This window comes from Budorcas taxicolor, chromosome 1, assembly GCF_023091745.1.
Source record: "Budorcas taxicolor isolate Tak-1 chromosome 1, Takin1.1, whole genome shotgun sequence".
Classification (NCBI taxonomy): domain Eukaryota; kingdom Metazoa; phylum Chordata; class Mammalia; order Artiodactyla; family Bovidae; genus Budorcas; species Budorcas taxicolor.
The window spans coordinates 216,759,228-216,777,391 of NC_068910.1; the positions used below are offsets into that span (position 1 = coordinate 216,759,228).

General features: G+C 47.4%; 1 protein-coding gene across 5 annotated transcripts in view; it reads left to right on the forward strand.

The window, feature by feature from the left end:
* The window catches only part of BTD (biotinidase), a 67,587-nt gene extending 49,666 nt beyond the window's left edge, over nucleotides 1-17,921 (forward strand). For all 5 annotated transcript variants that reach the window (XM_052638325.1, XM_052638327.1, XM_052638326.1 and 2 more), the window contains exons 3-4: nucleotides 2,513-2,662; nucleotides 16,481-17,921. In XM_052638325.1, the coding sequence (XP_052494285.1) occupies nucleotides 2,513-2,662; nucleotides 16,481-17,653 (1,323 nt within the window). In that variant the 3' untranslated portion in view covers nucleotides 17,654-17,921. The remainder of the gene's footprint in view (nucleotides 1-2,512; nucleotides 2,663-16,480) is intronic.
* The last annotated feature ends 243 nt before the right edge of the window (nucleotides 17,922-18,164 follow it).

Consider the following 18,164-nt stretch of genomic DNA (forward strand, 5'->3'; position numbering starts at 1 on the left):
ACCACCTGCCCAAGCAGCCGCCCGCCCCTGCGCAGGGTGGCCAGCCCTGCCCGGCCACGTTCTGACATGCGGCCTGTAGCACAGCACACTGATGTTGGAAGGGCGCCTAAAGGCCGCGTCCTGCTTCTGATGGGTGACCCTCCTCCTCTGTTCCCAACCCGATGCCCAGCCCTGTACGCCTCCAGGGCCCAGGGCTCACCGTCCACTTGAATTCGAGGAAGAGATGTGAGTGTATCCATCAGTCAGATGAATGTGGAAATGAATCTGCTAATAGATGCAAAACTGGCTAATGCTGTCCCGTGCCGCGCTGTGCTCAGTCGCGTCCGACTCTCTGCAACCCCGTGGACTGTAGCCCGCCAGGCTCCTCTGCCCGTGGGATTCTCTAGGCAAGGATACTGGAGTGGGTTGCCATGCCCTCCTCTAGGGGATCTTCCCGACCCAGGGATTTAACCCAGGTTTCCCGCATTGCAGCCGGATTCTTTAGTCCTACAGGGCAGTAAGACATCATCTTTAGGGTGATGTTTTGTTAAATAGCAAAGGCAAACAGTGGCACATTCACTAGATAAATGGTCCTCGAAGGTGCTTGTCAGTCAGTACTCTGCTGTACTGTGGAAACATGTACAGACACAAAGGATGTAGACAGACATTCTTCATCCTGTTTATTTCTAAGTTTGCGATAATTTTCCTTTTGAATGTGCAGTAAAGATGACCGAATGCATTTTCTGCTGGAGGGACTGAATTTTGCTATGATCTTTCTGGAAGGCTATTTGGGAATGTATGTTAAGAATTTAAATTTTTTTCCTAAGTTTGACACTCAGTATTTTCACTTATAAAGCTTTATGCTTATAAAGCTTTTATTTATGAAGAAATAACCAGAGCTCCAATCAAAGACTTGTGTACAGTGCTCATCCAGAAAGTGTTTTGCGTACCCTGTAGGCAGATGGGCACCACAGTTTTCTCTTTATTACAAAAAGTTGGGAGCAACTCAAATGTCCAGCAACAGAGGATAAACTGTGGTGTCTTCTTATATATCATCCAGCGTCTAATACAAGTGATGTTTCTGAAGGTGTCTTTGCAGTTTTTTTTTTTTAATAATAATAATTTTGTTTATTTACTTCTGGCTGCTCTGGACTCTCACTGCTGCACACAGACTGTCTCTAACTGCGGTGAGCAGGGCCCACTCTTCGTTGCGGGTGTGCGGGCTTCTCATTGAGGTGGCTTCTCTGGTTGCGGAGCGTGGGCTGTGGGCACTCACATTTCAGTAACTGCAGCACTCGAGCTGGGTACTCGGCGCTTGCAGGCTCCAGAGAGCATGGGCCCAGTCGTCGTGGTGCCGGGGCTCAGCTGCTCTGCAGCACGGGGACCCTTCCCAGACCAAGGACTGAACCCGTCCCCTGCGTTGGCAGGCGGATTCTTACCCACTGTACCTCCAGGAAAGTCCCAGCATCTTTGTAGTCTTGATGGTTCTGTAGTGAGAACATCAAGATAGAAACTGTGTGTTTATTATTGTCTCAATTATACACACACACACACAGATAGACGGAGAGGGGGGAAAATGAAATCAGTTAGGATGTTAGCAATTCCTATCTTCATTCTTTCTTTGAAATTTCTGTTTTCCAAATGTTCTACAAATAAGCTTTCATGGGTTTTATATAGCCAGGAAAAAGTTATAAGGGTGTGCAGTGTGCTCCGGAAACCAGTGACTCAGATCGCCCGTTATTCTTGATGACTCGTGCCTCCCGGCTGCCCTCTGCCACCACCCGCCATGGCTGAGGCTCCAGGCTTGGCACCTTCAGCCTAGTAAGCAGAGAGCGGCTGCGAAAGGCCCGGCCCTGTCCGTTCGGGCTGTCTCAGGTGGCTGCCATCCCCCACCCGGGCTGCCCTAGGTGTGAAGAGGCCTGTAAGGGGCCCAGGGCTCTAAGCGGAGTCTCCTAACTCCCAGGGAGAGAGACGCAAGTTAGAGCCCAGTCCTGGTTCCTATGCTGAAATCAGCTCGACCCTGACCCCCCAGCCCAGGGCGGCCCCACCTCTGCTGCACGTTAGAGTCACCCGGGGCCCTGTAGACAAACTGTCCCTGGGACCCCGCTCACAGCCGACAGAAGCAGACTCTGGGCACGGGCCGCCGGATCACCCCGGAACAGCCAGTGTGTTTTCAGAAGCTCCCCTGCCTGACGGAGAAGCGCAGTGAAGGCCGAAAGCCGCTGGACTGCCGGCGGCGCGTGTGTTGAGCTCGGGTTCAGGGCCGGCTGTAGTTCCCACGGCAGCCCCCAGGGCACCGCCCCCCGCTCCTAGCCCCGCCCCCCCAGCCAGGCTCACCCGTCCCCTCCGCCCCGACCAGCCCCACGCTCGTCCCTGGTTCCCTCAGAGTCAGACCCAGTGAGCCGTTCCCCTCAAGGCTCAGATCCCCGGCCCTCCGGTCCCGGTTCCGAGCAGCTGCGGGACGGCTGTCAGACAATGAGGGCTGCTTCCCAGCATCTGCTGACAGACTGTCCTGTGATGTTTTGACTTACAGGGTGCACAGATCATAGTGTTTCCAGAAGACGGCATCCACGGATTCAACTTTACAAGGACATCTATTTACCCGTTCTTGGACTTCATGCCATCTCCCCACTCAGTCAGGTGGAACCCGTGCCTGGAGCCCCACCGCTTCAATGACACGGAGGTAAGTGAGGGGCCTGGCTTCCCTCCTAAGGGGGCAGGAGGCACACAGAGCTGGGCCGGGCCAGGAGCCAGGACGTGCAGAGCCCTTCGGATCCTGAAAACCAAGCCCAAGCTCCCTGTGCCCCACAGTTAGAGAACGTCCGCTACTACGAGGCCTTTACTCACCTGAGGCTCATTCTGGTTTTCAATCACCAAGGAATGCATGAATATATGCTGGGACAACAGATCAAACAGAAGTTTAAAAAGCGGGGCTTCCCCGGTGGCTCAGTGGTGAAGGATCCAGCTGCAGGAGACGCAGGCTCCATCCCGGTCCAGAAAGACCCCATGTGCTGTGGAGCGGCTCCACCCATGAGCCAGCACTCAGGAGCCAGCGCTTCCGAGCCTACACTCCGGAGCCTGGGGACCGTGGCTACCGAAGGCCAAGCCCCCAAGCCCCCGCAACGAGAAGGCTGACACTGCCACCAGAGAGAGAGTAGCCCCCACTCACTGCGGCTGGAGAGAAGGCCTCCAGGGACAAAGACCCGGCACAACCAAAAGTCAATAAATAAAATTATTGTAAAAACAAAAAAAATTAAAGTCCACTTCAGCACGCCCTATCCCCCATCCTACCCTGATTTCTAGAGAAAACTATAAATGATTGGATGCATCTCCAACTATTAATATATTCTTGTCTATGCATCCAGCAGATACTGATGTCATTTTTATTTTAAAAAGTTTTTTCATTGATGTACAGTTGATTTCAGTTCAGTTCAGTTCAGTCGCTCAGTGTCCGACTCTCTGCGACCCCATGAATCGCAGAACGCCAGGCCTCCCTGTCCATCACCAACTCCCGGAGTTCACTCAAACTCACGTCCATCGAGTCGGTGATGCCATCCAGCCATCTCATCCTCTGTTGTCCCCTTCTCCTCCTGCCCCCAGTCCCTCCCAGCATCAGAGTCTTTTCCAATGAGTCAACTCTTCGCATGAGGTGGCCAGAGTACTGGACTTTCAGCTTTAGCATCATTCCTTCCAAAGAACACCCAGGACTGATCTCCTTCAGAATGGACTGGTTGGATCTCCTTGCAGTCCAAGGGACTCTCAAGAGTCTTCTCCAACACCACAGTTCAAAAGCATCAATTCTTCGGTGCTCAGCTTTCTTCACAGTCCAACTCTCACATCCATACATGACCACTGGAAAACCATGTGTTAATTTCTGCTGTACAGCAAAGTGGTTCTTTTACACATACACTGTTTTTTATGTTCTTTCTCATTTTGGTTTATCACAGGATATTGAGTATGGTTCCCGGAGCTATACAGTAGGATCTCGTCTGTCTGTTTTATACACAGCAGTTTGCACCTGCTACCCTAACACTCCCAGTCCACCTCTCCCGCAGCCCGCACCCCACCGCCCTGGCCGCTGCAAGTCCGTCCTTTGTATCCGCGAGTCTGTTTCTGTTTCGTCCAGTGAAGTTGCTCAGTCGTGTCCGACTCTTTGTGACCCCATGGACTGTAGCCTACCAGGCTCCTCCATCCGTGGGATTTTCCAGGCAAGAACACTGAAGTGTGTTGCCATTTCCTTCTCCAGGGGACCTTCCCGACCTGGGGATTGAACCCAGGTCTCCCGCTTTTCCCTCTGCGCCACCCGAGAAGCCCTGTTTCAGAGATAAGTTCGTTTGTGTCCTATTTTACATTCCGCATCAAAGTGATAGCGCATGGCACTTGCCTTTCTCTTTCTGACTCACCTCACTTCCTCTGATCATCTCTTGTGTCTGTCCCTGCCGTGTTACACGGCGTTACTCCATTCTCATGGATGAGTAACATCCCACTGGGTATGCGTCCCACATCTTCTTTATCCCGTTGTCAGTCAATGGACGCTTAGGTTGCTTCCGTGTCTTGGCTACTGTGAGTGTGCTGCTGTGAACGTCGGGGAGCGTGTATCTTTCGGGATTAGTCTTCTCCAGGTACATGCCCAGGAGTGGGCTTGCTGGGTCATCTGGCTGTGCTGGGTCTTGGTTGCCGCATGTGGGATCTTTGTTGTGTCCGGCGGGACCTTTCCTTGCAGCAGAGACTCTCTAGCTGCCGCTCGCGGGCTCACTAGTCATGGCACACTATTCGCGGGCTTAGTTGCTCCGTGGCCTGTGGAATCCTAGTTCCTCAACCAGCGATCACACCCACATTCCCTGCATTGCAAGGCAGAGTCTTAAAAACTGGGCCACCAGGGAAATCCCTTTGGTTTTTTGAGGAACCTCCATACGTTTTTTTCCATGGGGATGGTCTTGATCCCTGTCTCCTGTACAATGTCACGAATCTCATTCCATAGTTCATCAGGCACTCCATCTGTCAGATCTAGGCCCTTAAGTCTATTTCTCACTTCTACTGTATAATGATAAGGGATTTGATTTAGGTCATACCTGAATGGTCTAGCGGTTTTCCCTATTTTCTTCAATTTGAGCCTGAATTTGGTAATAAGGAGTTCATGATCTGAGCCACAGTCAGCTCCCGATCTTCTTTTTGTTGACTGTATAGAGCTTCTCCATCTTTGGGTGCAAAGAATATAATCAATCTGATTTCAGTGTTGACCATCTGGTGATGTCCATGTGTAGAGTCTTCTCTTGTGTTGTTGGAAGAGGGTGTTTGCTATGACCAGTGCATTTTCTTGGCAAAACTCTGTTAGTCTTTGCCCTCCTTCATTCCTCATTCCAAGGCCAAATCTGCCTGTTACTCCAGGTGTTTCTTGACTTCCTACTTTTGCATTCCAGTCCCCTGTAATGAAAAGGACATCTTTTTTGGGTATTAGTTCTAAAAGGTCTTGTAGGTCTTCATAAAACCATTCAACTTCAGTTTCTTCAGTGTTACTGGTTGGGGCATAGACTTCGATAACTGTGATATTGAATGGTTTGCCTTGGAGACAAACAGAGATCATTCTGTCGTTTTTGAGATTGCATCCAAGTACTGCATTTCAGACTCTTTTGTTGACCATGATGGCTACTCCATTTCTTCTGAGGGATTCCTGCCTGCAGTAGTAGATACAATGGTCATCTGAGTTAAATTCACCCATTCCAGTCCATTTTAGTTCGCTGATTCCTAGAATGTCGATGTTCACCCTTGCCATCTCTTGTTTGACCACTTCCAATTTGCCTTGATTCATGGACCTGACATTCCAGGTTCCAGTGCAATATTGCTCTTTACATCATCAGATCTTGCTTCTATCACCAGTTACATCCACAACTGGGTATTGCTTTTGCTTTGGCTCCATCCCTTCATTCTTTCTGGAGTTATTTCTCCACTGATCTCCAACAGCATATTAGGCACCTACTGACCTGGGGAGTTCTCTTTCAGTATCCTATCATTTTGCCTTTTCATACTGTTCATGGGGTTCTCAAGGCAAGAATACTGAAGAGGCTTGCCATTCCCTTCTCCAGTGGACCACATTCTGTCATGCAAAAAAGCAAAATGGCTGTCTGGGGAGGCCTTACAAATAGCTGTGAAAAGAAGAGAGGCAAAAAGCAAAGGAGAAAAGGAAAGATATAAGCATCTGAATGCGGAGTTCCAAAGAATAGCAAGGAGAGATAAGAAAGCCTTCTTCAGCAATCAGTGCAAAGAAATAGAGGAAAACAACAGAATGGGAAAGTCTAGAGATCTCTTTAAGAAAATTAGAGACACCAAGGGAACATTTCATGCAAAGATGGGCTCGATAAAGGACAGAAATGGTACGGACCTAACAGAAGCAGAAGATATTAAGAAGAGGTGGCAAGAATACACGGAAGAACTGTACAAAAAAGATCTTCACGACCCAGATAATCATGATGATGTGATCACTCAGCTAGAGCCAGACATCTTGGAATGTGAAGTCAAGTGGGCCTTAGAAAGCATCACTACGAACAAAGCTAGTGGAGGTGATGGCATTCCAGTTGAGCTGTTTCAAATCCTGAAAGATGATGCTGTGAAAGTGCGGCACTCAATATGCCAGCAAATTTGGAAACTCAGCAGTGGCCACAGGACTGGAAAAGGTCAGTTTTCATTCCAATCCCGAAGAAAGGCAATGCCAAAGAATGCTCAAACTACCGCACAATTGCACTCATCTCACATGCTAGTAAAGTAATGCTCAAAATTCTCCAAGCCAGGCTTCAGCAATATGTAAACTGTGAACTCCCTGATGTTCAAGCTGGTTTTAGAAAAGGCAGAGGAACCAGAGATCAAATTGCCAACATCCACTGGATCATTGAAAAAGCAAGAGAGTTCCAGAAAAACATCTACTTCTGCTTTATTGACTAGGCCAAAACCTTTGACTGTGTGGATCACAATAAACTGTGGAAAATTCTGAAAGAGATGGGAATACCAGACCACCTAACCTGCCTCTTGAGAAATCTGTATGCAGGTCAGGAAGCAACAGTTAGAACTGGACATGGAACAACAGACTGGTTCCAAATAGGAAAAGGAGTCCGTCAAGGCTGTATATTGTCACCCTGCTTATTTAAGTTCTATGCAGAGTACATCATGAGAAACGCTGGACTGGAAGAAACACAAGCTAGAATCAAGATTGCTGGGAGAAATATCAATAACCTCAGATATGCAGATGACACCACCCTTATGGCAGAAAGTGAAGAGGAGCTAAAAAGCCTCTTGATGAAAGTGAAAGAGGAGAGTGAAAAAGTTGGCTTAAAGCTCAACATTCAGAAAATGAAGATCATGGCATCCAGTCCCATCACTCCATGGGAAATAGATGGGGAAACAGTGGAAACAGTGTCAGACTTTATTTTTTTGGGCTCCAAAATAACTGCAGATGGTGACTGCTGCCGTGAAATTAAAAGATGCTTACTCCTTGGAAGAAAAGTTATGACCAACCTAGGTAGCATATTCAAAAGCAGAGACATTACTTTGCTGACTAAGGTCCGTCTAGTCAAGGCTATGGTTTTTCCAGTAGTCATGTATGGATGTGAGGGTTGGACTGTGAAGAAGGCTGAGTGCCAAAGAATTGATGGTTTTGAACTGTGGTGTTGGAGAAGACTCTTGAGAGCCCCTTGGACTGCAAGGAGATCCAATCAGTCCATTCTGAAGGAGATCAGCCCTGGGATTTCTTTGGAAGGAGTGATGCTAAAGCTGAAAGTCCAGTACTTAGGCCACCTCATGCGACGAGTTGACTCATTGGAAAAGACTCGGATGCTGGGAGGGATTGAGGGCAGGAGGAGAAGGGGACGACCCAGGATGAGATGGCTGGATGCCATCACGGACTCAACGCACGTGAGTCTGAGTGAACTCCGGGAGATGGTGATGGACAGGGAGGCCTGGCGTGCTGCGATTCATGGGGTCACAAAGAGTCGGACACGACTGAGCGACTGAACTGAACTGAAATGAACACCGTATGTTTCCCACAGTGACCACACCAATTTAATTCCCACCCAGTGTCGGAGTGTTCTGCTTTCTCCATACCCTCTCCAGCAATTGTTATTTGTAGACTTTTTAATGATGGCCATTCTGACTGGAGCGAGGCACTGCTTCACTGTAGTTTTGATTTGCCTTTCTGTAATAACTGGCAATGTTGAACGTCTTTTCCTGTGCCTGTTGGCCATCTGTATGTGTCTTCTTTGGAGAAACGTCTGTTTAGATCTTCTGGCCATTTTTCGATGGGGTTTTTGTTGCCGTTCCATTGTATGAGCTGTTTGTATATTTTGGAAATTGAACCATCGTCTCTCACATCATTTGCAATATTTTCTCCTGGTCCATAGGCTGACTTTGTGTATTGTGTCCTTGGCTGTAGAAAAGCTGTTTGATTAGGTCCCATTTGTTTGACTTTGCGTTTTTTTCCCTCAGCTTGGGAGACTGACCTAAGAAGCATTGGTACAATTCATGTCAGGAAATGTTTTGCCTACGTTAGGAGTTTTATGGTGTCATGTCTTATATTTAAGTCTTTAAGCCGTTTTGAGTTTACTTTGTATATGGTGTGAAGGTCATTGATTTACTTACATGTGGCTGTTTGACTTCCCCAACACTGCTTCCTAAGGAGACTGGCTTTTCTCTGTTGTATATTCTTGCCTCCTCTGTCGAAGGTTAGTTGACAATAGGTATGTGGCTTTATTTCTGGGCTCTCTCTTCTGTTCCACTGATCCATGTTCATTTTTGTGCTAAGATCACACTGTTTTAATTACTGTAGCTTTGTAGTCTTGTCTAAAGTGTGGGAGGGTTATGCCTCCTGCTTTATTCTTTTTCTTCAGTATCACTTTGGCAATTCTGGGTCTTTTATGGTTCTATATAAATTTTAGGGTTATCTGTCCAAGTTCTGTGAAAAATGTGAATAATTTGATAGGGATCACATTAAATCTGTAGATTGCTTTGGGTAGTATGGCCATTTTAACAAAATTAATTCTTCCAATCTAAGAGCATGGAATATCTTTCCATTTCTTTAAATCATCTCTAGTTTTCTTTCTTAATGTTTTGTAATTCTCAATATATAAGTCTTTCCTGACCTCCTTGGTCAGGTTTATTCCTAAGTATTTTTATTTTATTGAAACAATTTTAAGATTTTTTTTTTTTACATTTCCCTTTTGATAATTTATTTTCAGTGTAGAGAAATGCAACTGATTTCTGCACGTTAATCTTGTATCCTGCTACCAGACTGAAGTTGTTTATCAGTGCTAGTAGCTTTTGTGTGGATCTTTAGGGGTTTTTTCAAAATATGGTATTGGGCTTCCCTGGTGGCTCAGAGGTAAAGAATCTGCCTGCAATGCAAGAGACCTGGGTTGGATTCCTGGGTCAGAAAGATGCCTGGGAGAAGAGAATGGCTGCCCACTCCAGTATACAGTACCATGTCATCTGCGTATAATGACAGTTTTACCTCTTGCCTTCCAATTTGGATGCTTTTTTTTTTCCCCCTTGTCATTGCTGTGACTAGGGCTTTCCAATACTATGTTGAATACAAGTGGTGAGAGTGGGCATTTTTGTCTTGTTCCAGATTTTAGCAGGAAGGCTTTCAGTTTGTCACCATTGAGTGTTCTATCGGCTGTGGGTTTGTCATAAGTAGCTTCTATTATGTTGAGATATGTTCCCTCTCTCTCACCTCTACTTGGGTGAGAGTTTTTTTTTGTTTTTTTTTCATGAACAGATGTTGAATTTTATCAAAAAGCTCTTTCTGCGTCTGTCAAGATGATCGTGTGGTTTTTGCTTCTGGTTGGTGTGACGTATCACGTGTTGATTTGCGTACACTGAACCATGCTTGTGACCCTGGGTTGTGGCCCTAGGATGAATAGCCCAGTTGTGGTATATGATCTTTTTTATGTGTTGTTGGATTCAGCTTGCTAATACTTTGTTGAGAATTTTTCCATCTATATTCATCAGAGACATTGGCCTGTACTTTTCTTTTTTGGCAGCGTCTTTGGTTTTAGTATCAGGGTGATGCTGGCTTCCTAGAGTGTCTTTGGGAGTGGCCCCTCCTCTTTGGTCTTTCAGAATAACTTGGGGAGGGTCAGTATAAGTTATTCTTTGCATGTTTGGTAGAATTCTCCAGTGAAACTGTCTGGTCCTGGACTTTTGTTTGTAGGAAGGTTATTTTTTTAAATTATAGATTATATTTCACTTGTTGTCATCGGTCTGTTCAAACTGTCTTTTTCTTCTAGCTTCAGTTGTGGTGGGCTGTGTGTTTCTAGAAACTTGTCCGTTTCATCTAAGTTGTCTAGATTGTTAGCACATAATTGCTCATAGTATTTTCTCCCGGTCTATTTCTGTGGTATCAGTTGTTATCTCTTCTTTTCCCTTCTTTTGTTTATTTGGGGTCCTCTCTTTCTCTCTCTCTCTTGTTTTTGTTGAGGTTGGCTAGAGATTTGTTGATTTTGTTCAGCCTTTCAAAAGACGAGCTCTTGGTTTTATTGATTTTTTTCTGTTGTTGTTTTAATCTTTATTTATCTCCTGTCTCATCTTTATTACTTCCTCCCTTCTAATGCCTTTAGGGCATATATACAGCATCTTATTTCTTTGTTTCTGGCTGTGCTGGGTCCCGCTGCTGTGGGTTTTCTCTGGCCGTAGTGAACAGGGGCTTCTCTCTGACCTCAGTGTGCAGGATCCTCCCTGCAGCGGCTTCTCTGACTGCGGAGCCTGGGCTCTAGGGCGTGCAGCCTTCAGCAGCTGTGGCACGTGGCTCAGTAGTTGCAGTTCCTGGGCTCTGGAGTGCAGGTTAATCGTTGTGGCCCACAGGCCCAGTTGCTCCACGGATGTGGGGTCCTCTGTGAACCAGGGCTGGAACCCGTGTCTCCTGCACTGGCAGGTGACCTCCCTATCCCTGAGCCACCAGGGGGGCCTCTGACTTTAGGTGTTGTTTGTTCTTTTTCTCATTCTTTTAGGTGATGAGTTAGATTGTTTATTTGAGCTTGTTCTTGTTTCTGAGGAAGGCTGGCATCACTGTGAGCGTCCCTCTAAGGACTGCTTTTCTGCATCCTGCAGGTTTTGTATGGCTGTGTTTTCATTGTCCTTTGCTTCAAGGTATTTTTAAGGTTCTTCTTTGATTTCATAATTGATTGACCCTTTGGTTTTTGATAGCATGTTGTTTAGTCTCCACGTAACCATTTTTTTTCTCGTTTCTTTTTCTGTGGTTGATTTCTAATCTCATGCCGTTGTGGTCAGAAAAGACGCTTGAAATAATGTATGTCTTCTTACATTTCTTAAGGCTTATTTTGTGCCCTAGTATGTGGTCAATCCTAGAGAATGTTCAATGTGCACTTGAAAAGAATTTTTTTTTTTTTAATGTAAGGTCCTAAAAATATCAATTAAGTTTAACTGTTCTATTGTATCATTTAGGATCTCTGTGCCTTGATTTTCTGTCTGGAAGACCTGTCACTGATGTGAGGGGGATGTTAGTATGCCACTACTATTGCATTCCTGTCAGTCTCTCCCGTTACGTCTGCGTTTGTTTTATGCATTTGGGTGATCCTATACTGGGTGCGTGCATGTTGACGAGTGTAATATCCTCTTCTTGCACTGATTGTTTTCTCATTATATAGTGTCCTTCTTTATCTTTCTTTATGGTCCTTGTTTTAAAATCTATTTTGTCTGCTAAGAATATTGTGACCCTCATTTTCTTGTCATTTCCATACGCATAAAATATATTTTGCCATCCCCTCAGTTGTTTTTTTTTTTTTAACTTATCTTTATTTGGCTGTGCTGGGTCTTAGTTACAGCATGCAGGATCTAGTTCCCCGACCAGGGATGGAACCTGGGGCTCCTCATTGGGAGCGAGGAGTCTTAGCCACTGGACCACCAGGCAAGTCCCCACCCCCCACTTTCAATCTGTATATGTCCTTCGTCCTAAAATGAGTCTCTAGTGAAGTGAAGTCGCTCAGTCGTGTCCGACTCTTTGCGACCCTGTGGGCTGTTGCCCACCAGGCCCCTCCGTCCATGGGATTCTCCAGGCAAGAATACTGGAGTGGGTTGCCATTTCCTTCTCCAGGGGATCTTCCTGACCCAGGGATCAAACCCAGGTCTCCCACATTGCAGGCAGATGCTTTAACCTCTGAGCCACCAGGGAAGCCCAGAATGAGTCTCAGTAGCAGCGCATTGTAAGCACTTTTCTTTAACTCAATCTGCAACCCTTTCTTCTGATTGGAGCATTCAGTCCATTGACGTTTAAGGCAATTATTGAGAGATATGTACTCATTGCCATCGTAGGCTTCGTTTTCTAGTTGACCTTTTAATTTCTTCTTTGTTCCTTTTTCTTCTTCTTTTGCGATTTGATGATTTTCTTTTTGTATTATACTTATGTTCTCCTTTTGTTTTTCTGTGAATCTATTGTATGTTTTTGATTTGTGGTCACCCTGTTTTTCAAGTGTGTTAACCCCTCCCTACATCTACTTGCAGTAGACTTATAGTCACATGGGCTGAAACACGTTCAGAGAAAAAATAGCTACTTTTTCTTACTCTCCTCCCCAACATTTTATGATTTTCATGTCCTCTTTTACATCTTCATGTTTATTCTTTTGCTGTTCATTGCCTTCACAAAATTTTTGATTTTTTTTAAAAAAACCTGTATGATAGTTTATTGAAGTGATTTACTTTCCAATTGTGATTTTGTCTTTTCCATAGATTCTTGCTTCTTTTCTATCTAGAGAAGACCTTTCAATATTTCCTTTAGGGTAGGTTTAGTATTGCTGTATTCTCTTAGTTTTTTGCTTGTCTGAGAAATTATTTCTCTCTCCTTCTATTCTAAATGATAATCTTGCTGGGTAGACTATCCTCTGAAAAGTGAAAGTGAAAGTCGCTCAGTTGTGTCCGACTCTTTGCGACCGTGTGGACGGAAGTCCGTGGAATTCTCCAGGCCAGAATACTGGAGTGGGTAAACGTTCCCTTCTCCAGGTGATCTTCCCAACCCAGAGATGAAACCCAGGTCTCCCACATTGCAGGCACATTTTTTACCAGCTGAGCCACCAGGGAAGTGCAGATTTTTCCCTTTTAAGACTTTTAAAAACTCTTAAGACTCTTTTATGAGTGTATCTTACTGCTCCCTTCTGGCCTGCAACTTTTTTGTAGAGAAAGAAAGAAAGAAATGGAAGTTGCTCACTTCTGTCAGACTCTTTACAACCCCATGGACTGTAGCCCACCAGGCTTCTCCATCTATCAGATTTTCCAGGCAAGAATCCTGGAGTGGGTTGCCATTTCCTTCTCCAGGGGGTCTTCCTGACCCAGGGATTGAACCCAGGCCTCCAGCATGGCAGGCAGATTCTTTACCATCTGAGCCACCAGGGAAGCCCAACAAAACTGGAGTGGGTAGCCTATCCCTTGTCCAGGGGATCTTCCCGACTCAGGAATCAAACGGGGTCTCCTGCACTGCAGGCAGACGCTTTACCCTCTGAGCCACCAGTGAAGCCCATTTCTGTAGAGAAATTAGCTGATAGCCTTAGGAGGTTCCCTTGTAGTTGATTCTGTTTTTCTCTTGCTGCCTTTAGAATCCTCTCTTTATCTTTGACTTTTGTCATTTTAATTATAGAATGTCTTGGTGCAGGTCTGTTTCCGTTCACCTTGCTTGGGACTCTCTCTGCTTCCTATATCTGGCATTCGTTTCTTTCTTTCGTTTTGGGAAGTTTTCAGCCATAATTTCTTCAAAGAAATTTTTGGTCCCATTTTGTCTTTCTCCTTCCTCTGGAGTCTCTATCATGCTTAGATTGGCACACATTATATTATCCCATGTGTACACGTGTGCTCAGTCGCTCAGGCGTGTCCCACTCTTTGCAACGCTGTGGCCTGTAGCCCACCAGGCTCCTCTCTCCATGGGCACCTCCAGGCAGGAATACTGGGGTGGGTTGCCATGCCCTCCTCCAGGGGATCCTCTCAACCAGGGATCAAACCCATGGTTCTTGTGTCTCCTGCATTGCTCTTTACCACTGGCGCTGCCTAGGAAGCCCGTATTATCCCCTAGACCCTTACATTGCTTTCATTTTTTTTTTCTTTTTATTTGACTTTCTGTCTGCCCTTCTGATTGGGTGATTTCCATTATTCTGTCTTCCAGGTACTTATTCATTCTTCTGTATTATTTAATCTGCTATTCATTGCCTTTAGCTCAGCTTTTGTCTGGACAAGTGAGTTTCCTAATTTTTCTTGGCTCCTCTTTATAGCTTCTAGGTCCTTTTTATGGTAATCTGCATTTTTATCAGTCGCTCTTCTTAATTCCTTCAGTATTTTCATTATCTCCTTCCTGAATCCAGTGGATATTAGGCTAATGAGGGCTGTTTCATTGTTTGTTCTTTCAGAGGAATTCTCTTGATCTTTTAATTGGGAATGGTTCCTCCGCTGTATTTGACTTATATTTCTCTTGCTCTGTGAGTTTAGGAGAAATAGTGATCTGCTGTGGTCTTGGAGGTCTAGTCTAGCTTTATGGGGCAGCCTCCCTGGGTAGCCTGTGTGGGTTTGGTATTTTTGGTGCGAGGGCTGTCTTTGGTATAGATGTCTGCTGTCCTTCCCTCGGTCTATATTGGTCATTATCCCCTGGATAGGATGTATGACAGGCGTCATGGTGGCCAGAGCCTGTGCTGGACGTTGAGCAGGGCCTCCTCTTTGCTCAGTGGTTGTCACTGCCCACTGGGGGCCAGATCTGCTCCCGAACTGTTGGAGCAGAAGCCCCCAGACCCATTTCTAAGCTGGGGTGCGAGGGAGCCGGGGAGCTGAGGGGGGGTGGAGCACTCCTGCTGGGAGAGAGCCACTAAGTGTCCTCTGCCAGCGCCGTCCTCCCTGAGTGTGCTCTGTGGTGTCACCCGTCACCTGTGACGCAGGTGTACAAAGCCTTCTGCTCTTGGCACTGCTCTCGGCCCCTTCTCAACCACGGGAACACAGGCAGCCTGCCCTGGTGTCCCTCGGGTGGCGTTTTCACAAGGCCAGCGCAGCTTCGCTGAAGTCGGGCATCCTGAGCACAGTGGTCGCACACCTGGACCTGCTGTGGACCTGTGGAAGCAAGCCGCACCCTGCCCGGCCCCCGTGTGCGTGTCCCCACAAGCACACGGCCACTAAGGCCGGACCTGTCCCAGGCCCGGGAGCTGCCCACTGGGATGTCCCAGGGGCACTGAGCTCACAGAGCTGGCAGTGGTGGGGTGACCCCGCACAGTGGCGGGGGGAGGGCTCGGATTCCTGTCTCTGCACACGGGCAACCCACGGGTGCTCCCGCAGAACCACAGAGGCAGCACTGTCATCAGCACTCATGGAGACAGAGGCTGCTGTGGTGGACCCACCCCGCTGTTTGGGCCGTGTGCATTAACAGCGGGGTTTTGATGGCAGTGTAAGCCCTCCATGAGCGTGCCAAGACTGAGGCTCCTATGGCAGGCCCACCCTCGCCTTGCATGCTTGTTAACAAAGGCTCTTCACTTCTGTGGCAGGCCCAGCCTTCTTCCGCATGCACCCCTGCCCCCTCACCATGCTCCAGCCCCCTCAGGCCGTCTGCGTGCAGCCCACCGCAGTCCTGCCCCTCGGGCTGTCCTCTGAAGCCTGTTTCAGCACCCAGCCCCGCTGCAGACATCGGTGGATGTATGTCTCTAGCGCAGGCTGGTGGCTGGACCGTCCGTGCAGGGCTCTCTGCTCTGTCTGCCCCGGGCTGGTGGCTCGGCTCGCCTCTGAGCCCCTGAAGCTCCCTTTCTGTCTTGGACTGAGCTCCCCGTTGGTGAAGGGGCTTCTCAGAGTGCGGGACCCTTTCCTCTTTCACAGCTACTTCTCAGGGGTGCAAGTCCCATCCCAATCCACCCCCACCCCCGCTTTTTTTTCTTTTGTTTTACCCTGTGTGTGGAGATTTCTCTGATGATTTTGGGTGTTTGAGATGGTCTGCCAGCATTCAGCAGGTATTTTGTGAGAATTATTCCAGATGGAGGTGTATTTTGATGTGTTTGTGGGAGGAGGTGAGCTCCACATCCCCCTATTCTGCCACATTGATTGGACCCCCACCAGGATAAACACTTTTAAAATAATTTTTTCAAGAACACTGTTTTCCCTTTAAAGGACTTTGTTGCACTTTGTATCCCCAGTAATAGCACACGAGTACCTGTTTGCCCATCCTTTGGTCAGTGAGAGATAGAACAGTCTTTTTAATTTTTGCCAGTCTTATGGAGGTGAGAAATGACACCTCATTATCGTATTAATTTGTGTGTCCTTCCTACTAAAGAGACTGAGCGTCTCCTCAGGCGTCCGTCGGCCGTTTGTATTTGCTCGTCTGTAAGCCGCTTGTTCGTATTCTCTGCGTGCTTTCAGTGGTGGTTACTTTTTTCTTATTGATTTATGACAGCTGTTTATATATTATGGACATAATACAGGTGCTATTCTAAAATTACAAGAAGGAGGCAGGGTTTAAAACTTCCTTTGTTCACACTTTTATTTCCCCCTCTAGGTCCTCCAGCGCCTGAGCTGTATGGCTATGAAGGGAGAGATGTTCCTGGTGGCCAATCTTGGGACAAAGCAGCCTTGTCATAGCAGTGACCCAGGGTGCCCGAGTGACGGCAGATACCAGTTTAACACAAACGTTGTGTTCAGCAGTAACGGAACCCTGGTTGACCGCTACCGCAAACATAACCTCTATTTTGAGGCCGCGTTCGATACCCCTCTGGAGGTGGATCACGTAGTCTTCGACACCCCCTTTGCTGGCAAGTTCGGCGTCTTCACTTGCTTTGACATATTGTTCTTTGACCCTGCTGTCAGGCTCCTCAGAGACTCTGAGGTGAAGCACGTTGTGTATCCGACTGCCTGGATGAACCAGCTCCCACTCTTGGCAGCCATTCAGATTCAGAGAGGTTTCGCCATCGCCTTTGGCATCAACCTTCTGGCTGCGAACATCCACCACCCATCTCTGGGGATGACGGGAAGTGGCATACATGCCCCTCTGAAGTCCTTTTGGCACCACAACATGGAAAGCCCTGAAGGTCACCTCATAATTGCCGAGGTAGCCAAAAACCCACTGGGTCTCGTCACTACAGGGAACGCCACAGGGAAAATGGACCCATCCCATAGGAAGTTTTTAGAACTCTTGGCAGGGGATCCCTACTCAGAGAAGGATGCCCAGGACGTCCATTGTGATGGAGCCCCCAAATCAACCACGAATGCCTCTCCCACGTTTAGCTCTGAGATGATGTATGACAATTTCACCCTGGTTCCCGTGTGGGGGAGGGAAGGCCACCTCCACGTCTGTGCAAACGGCCTCTGCTGTCATCTGCTTTACCAGAGGCCCACCGTGTCGCAGGAGCTGTATGCCTTGGGGGTCTTTGATGGTCTTCACACCGTGCACGGCACCTACTATGTCCAAGTCTGTGCCCTGGTCAAGTGTGGGGGTCTTGGCTTTGACACGTGTGGGCAGGAGATCACAGAGGCCACGGGGATGTTTGAGTTTCACCTGTGGGGGAACTTCAGTACTTCTTATATCTTTCCAATGCTTCTGACCTCGGGGATGACGCTGGAAACCCCTGACCAGCTGGGCTGGGAGAGTGATCACTATTTCCTGAAGAAGAAGGGACTGTCGTCTGGGCTGGTGACGGCAGCTCTCTACGGGCGTTTGTATGAGAAGGACTAGGGGTCCTTCTCATACACACACTGGCACAGGCTGAAGCTCACAGCAGTGGGACCACCTCTTTGCCCGAGAGCCCATCTGGGAGGCGTGGGAGGAGGCAGGGAGACAGGCTGTGCCAGGGTCTTTCCCTCTTAGGTGGAAATTAGTGAGATATTTTCTGGTATTTTGTGCTCTCGTTTCTATTTTTCAAGCCATTTCTTCCTGCAGCAGATCTCTCATCACACAGCTGTTTTAAGAGCTCGAACAAAAATAAACGTCAGTTTATATTTCACATGTCCACAAGACGGCTAGTTCTGTGTGTTGTGTGTGTTTTTCCTCGTTGTTGATCAAGTGACACCCAGGATACATGGGTATTTCACAAGCCTCAAACATTATCGAGGGTAAGAACACTCAAAGCAAAAGCCATCTTAGAATGGCTGCCATGGGGACCAGAATTCGGACCGATCATGCCACGGCCACCAGTGGCCTCAGCAATGTGGAGCCTGAGGCAGCTTTTAAAACCAGAGGGGAAGCT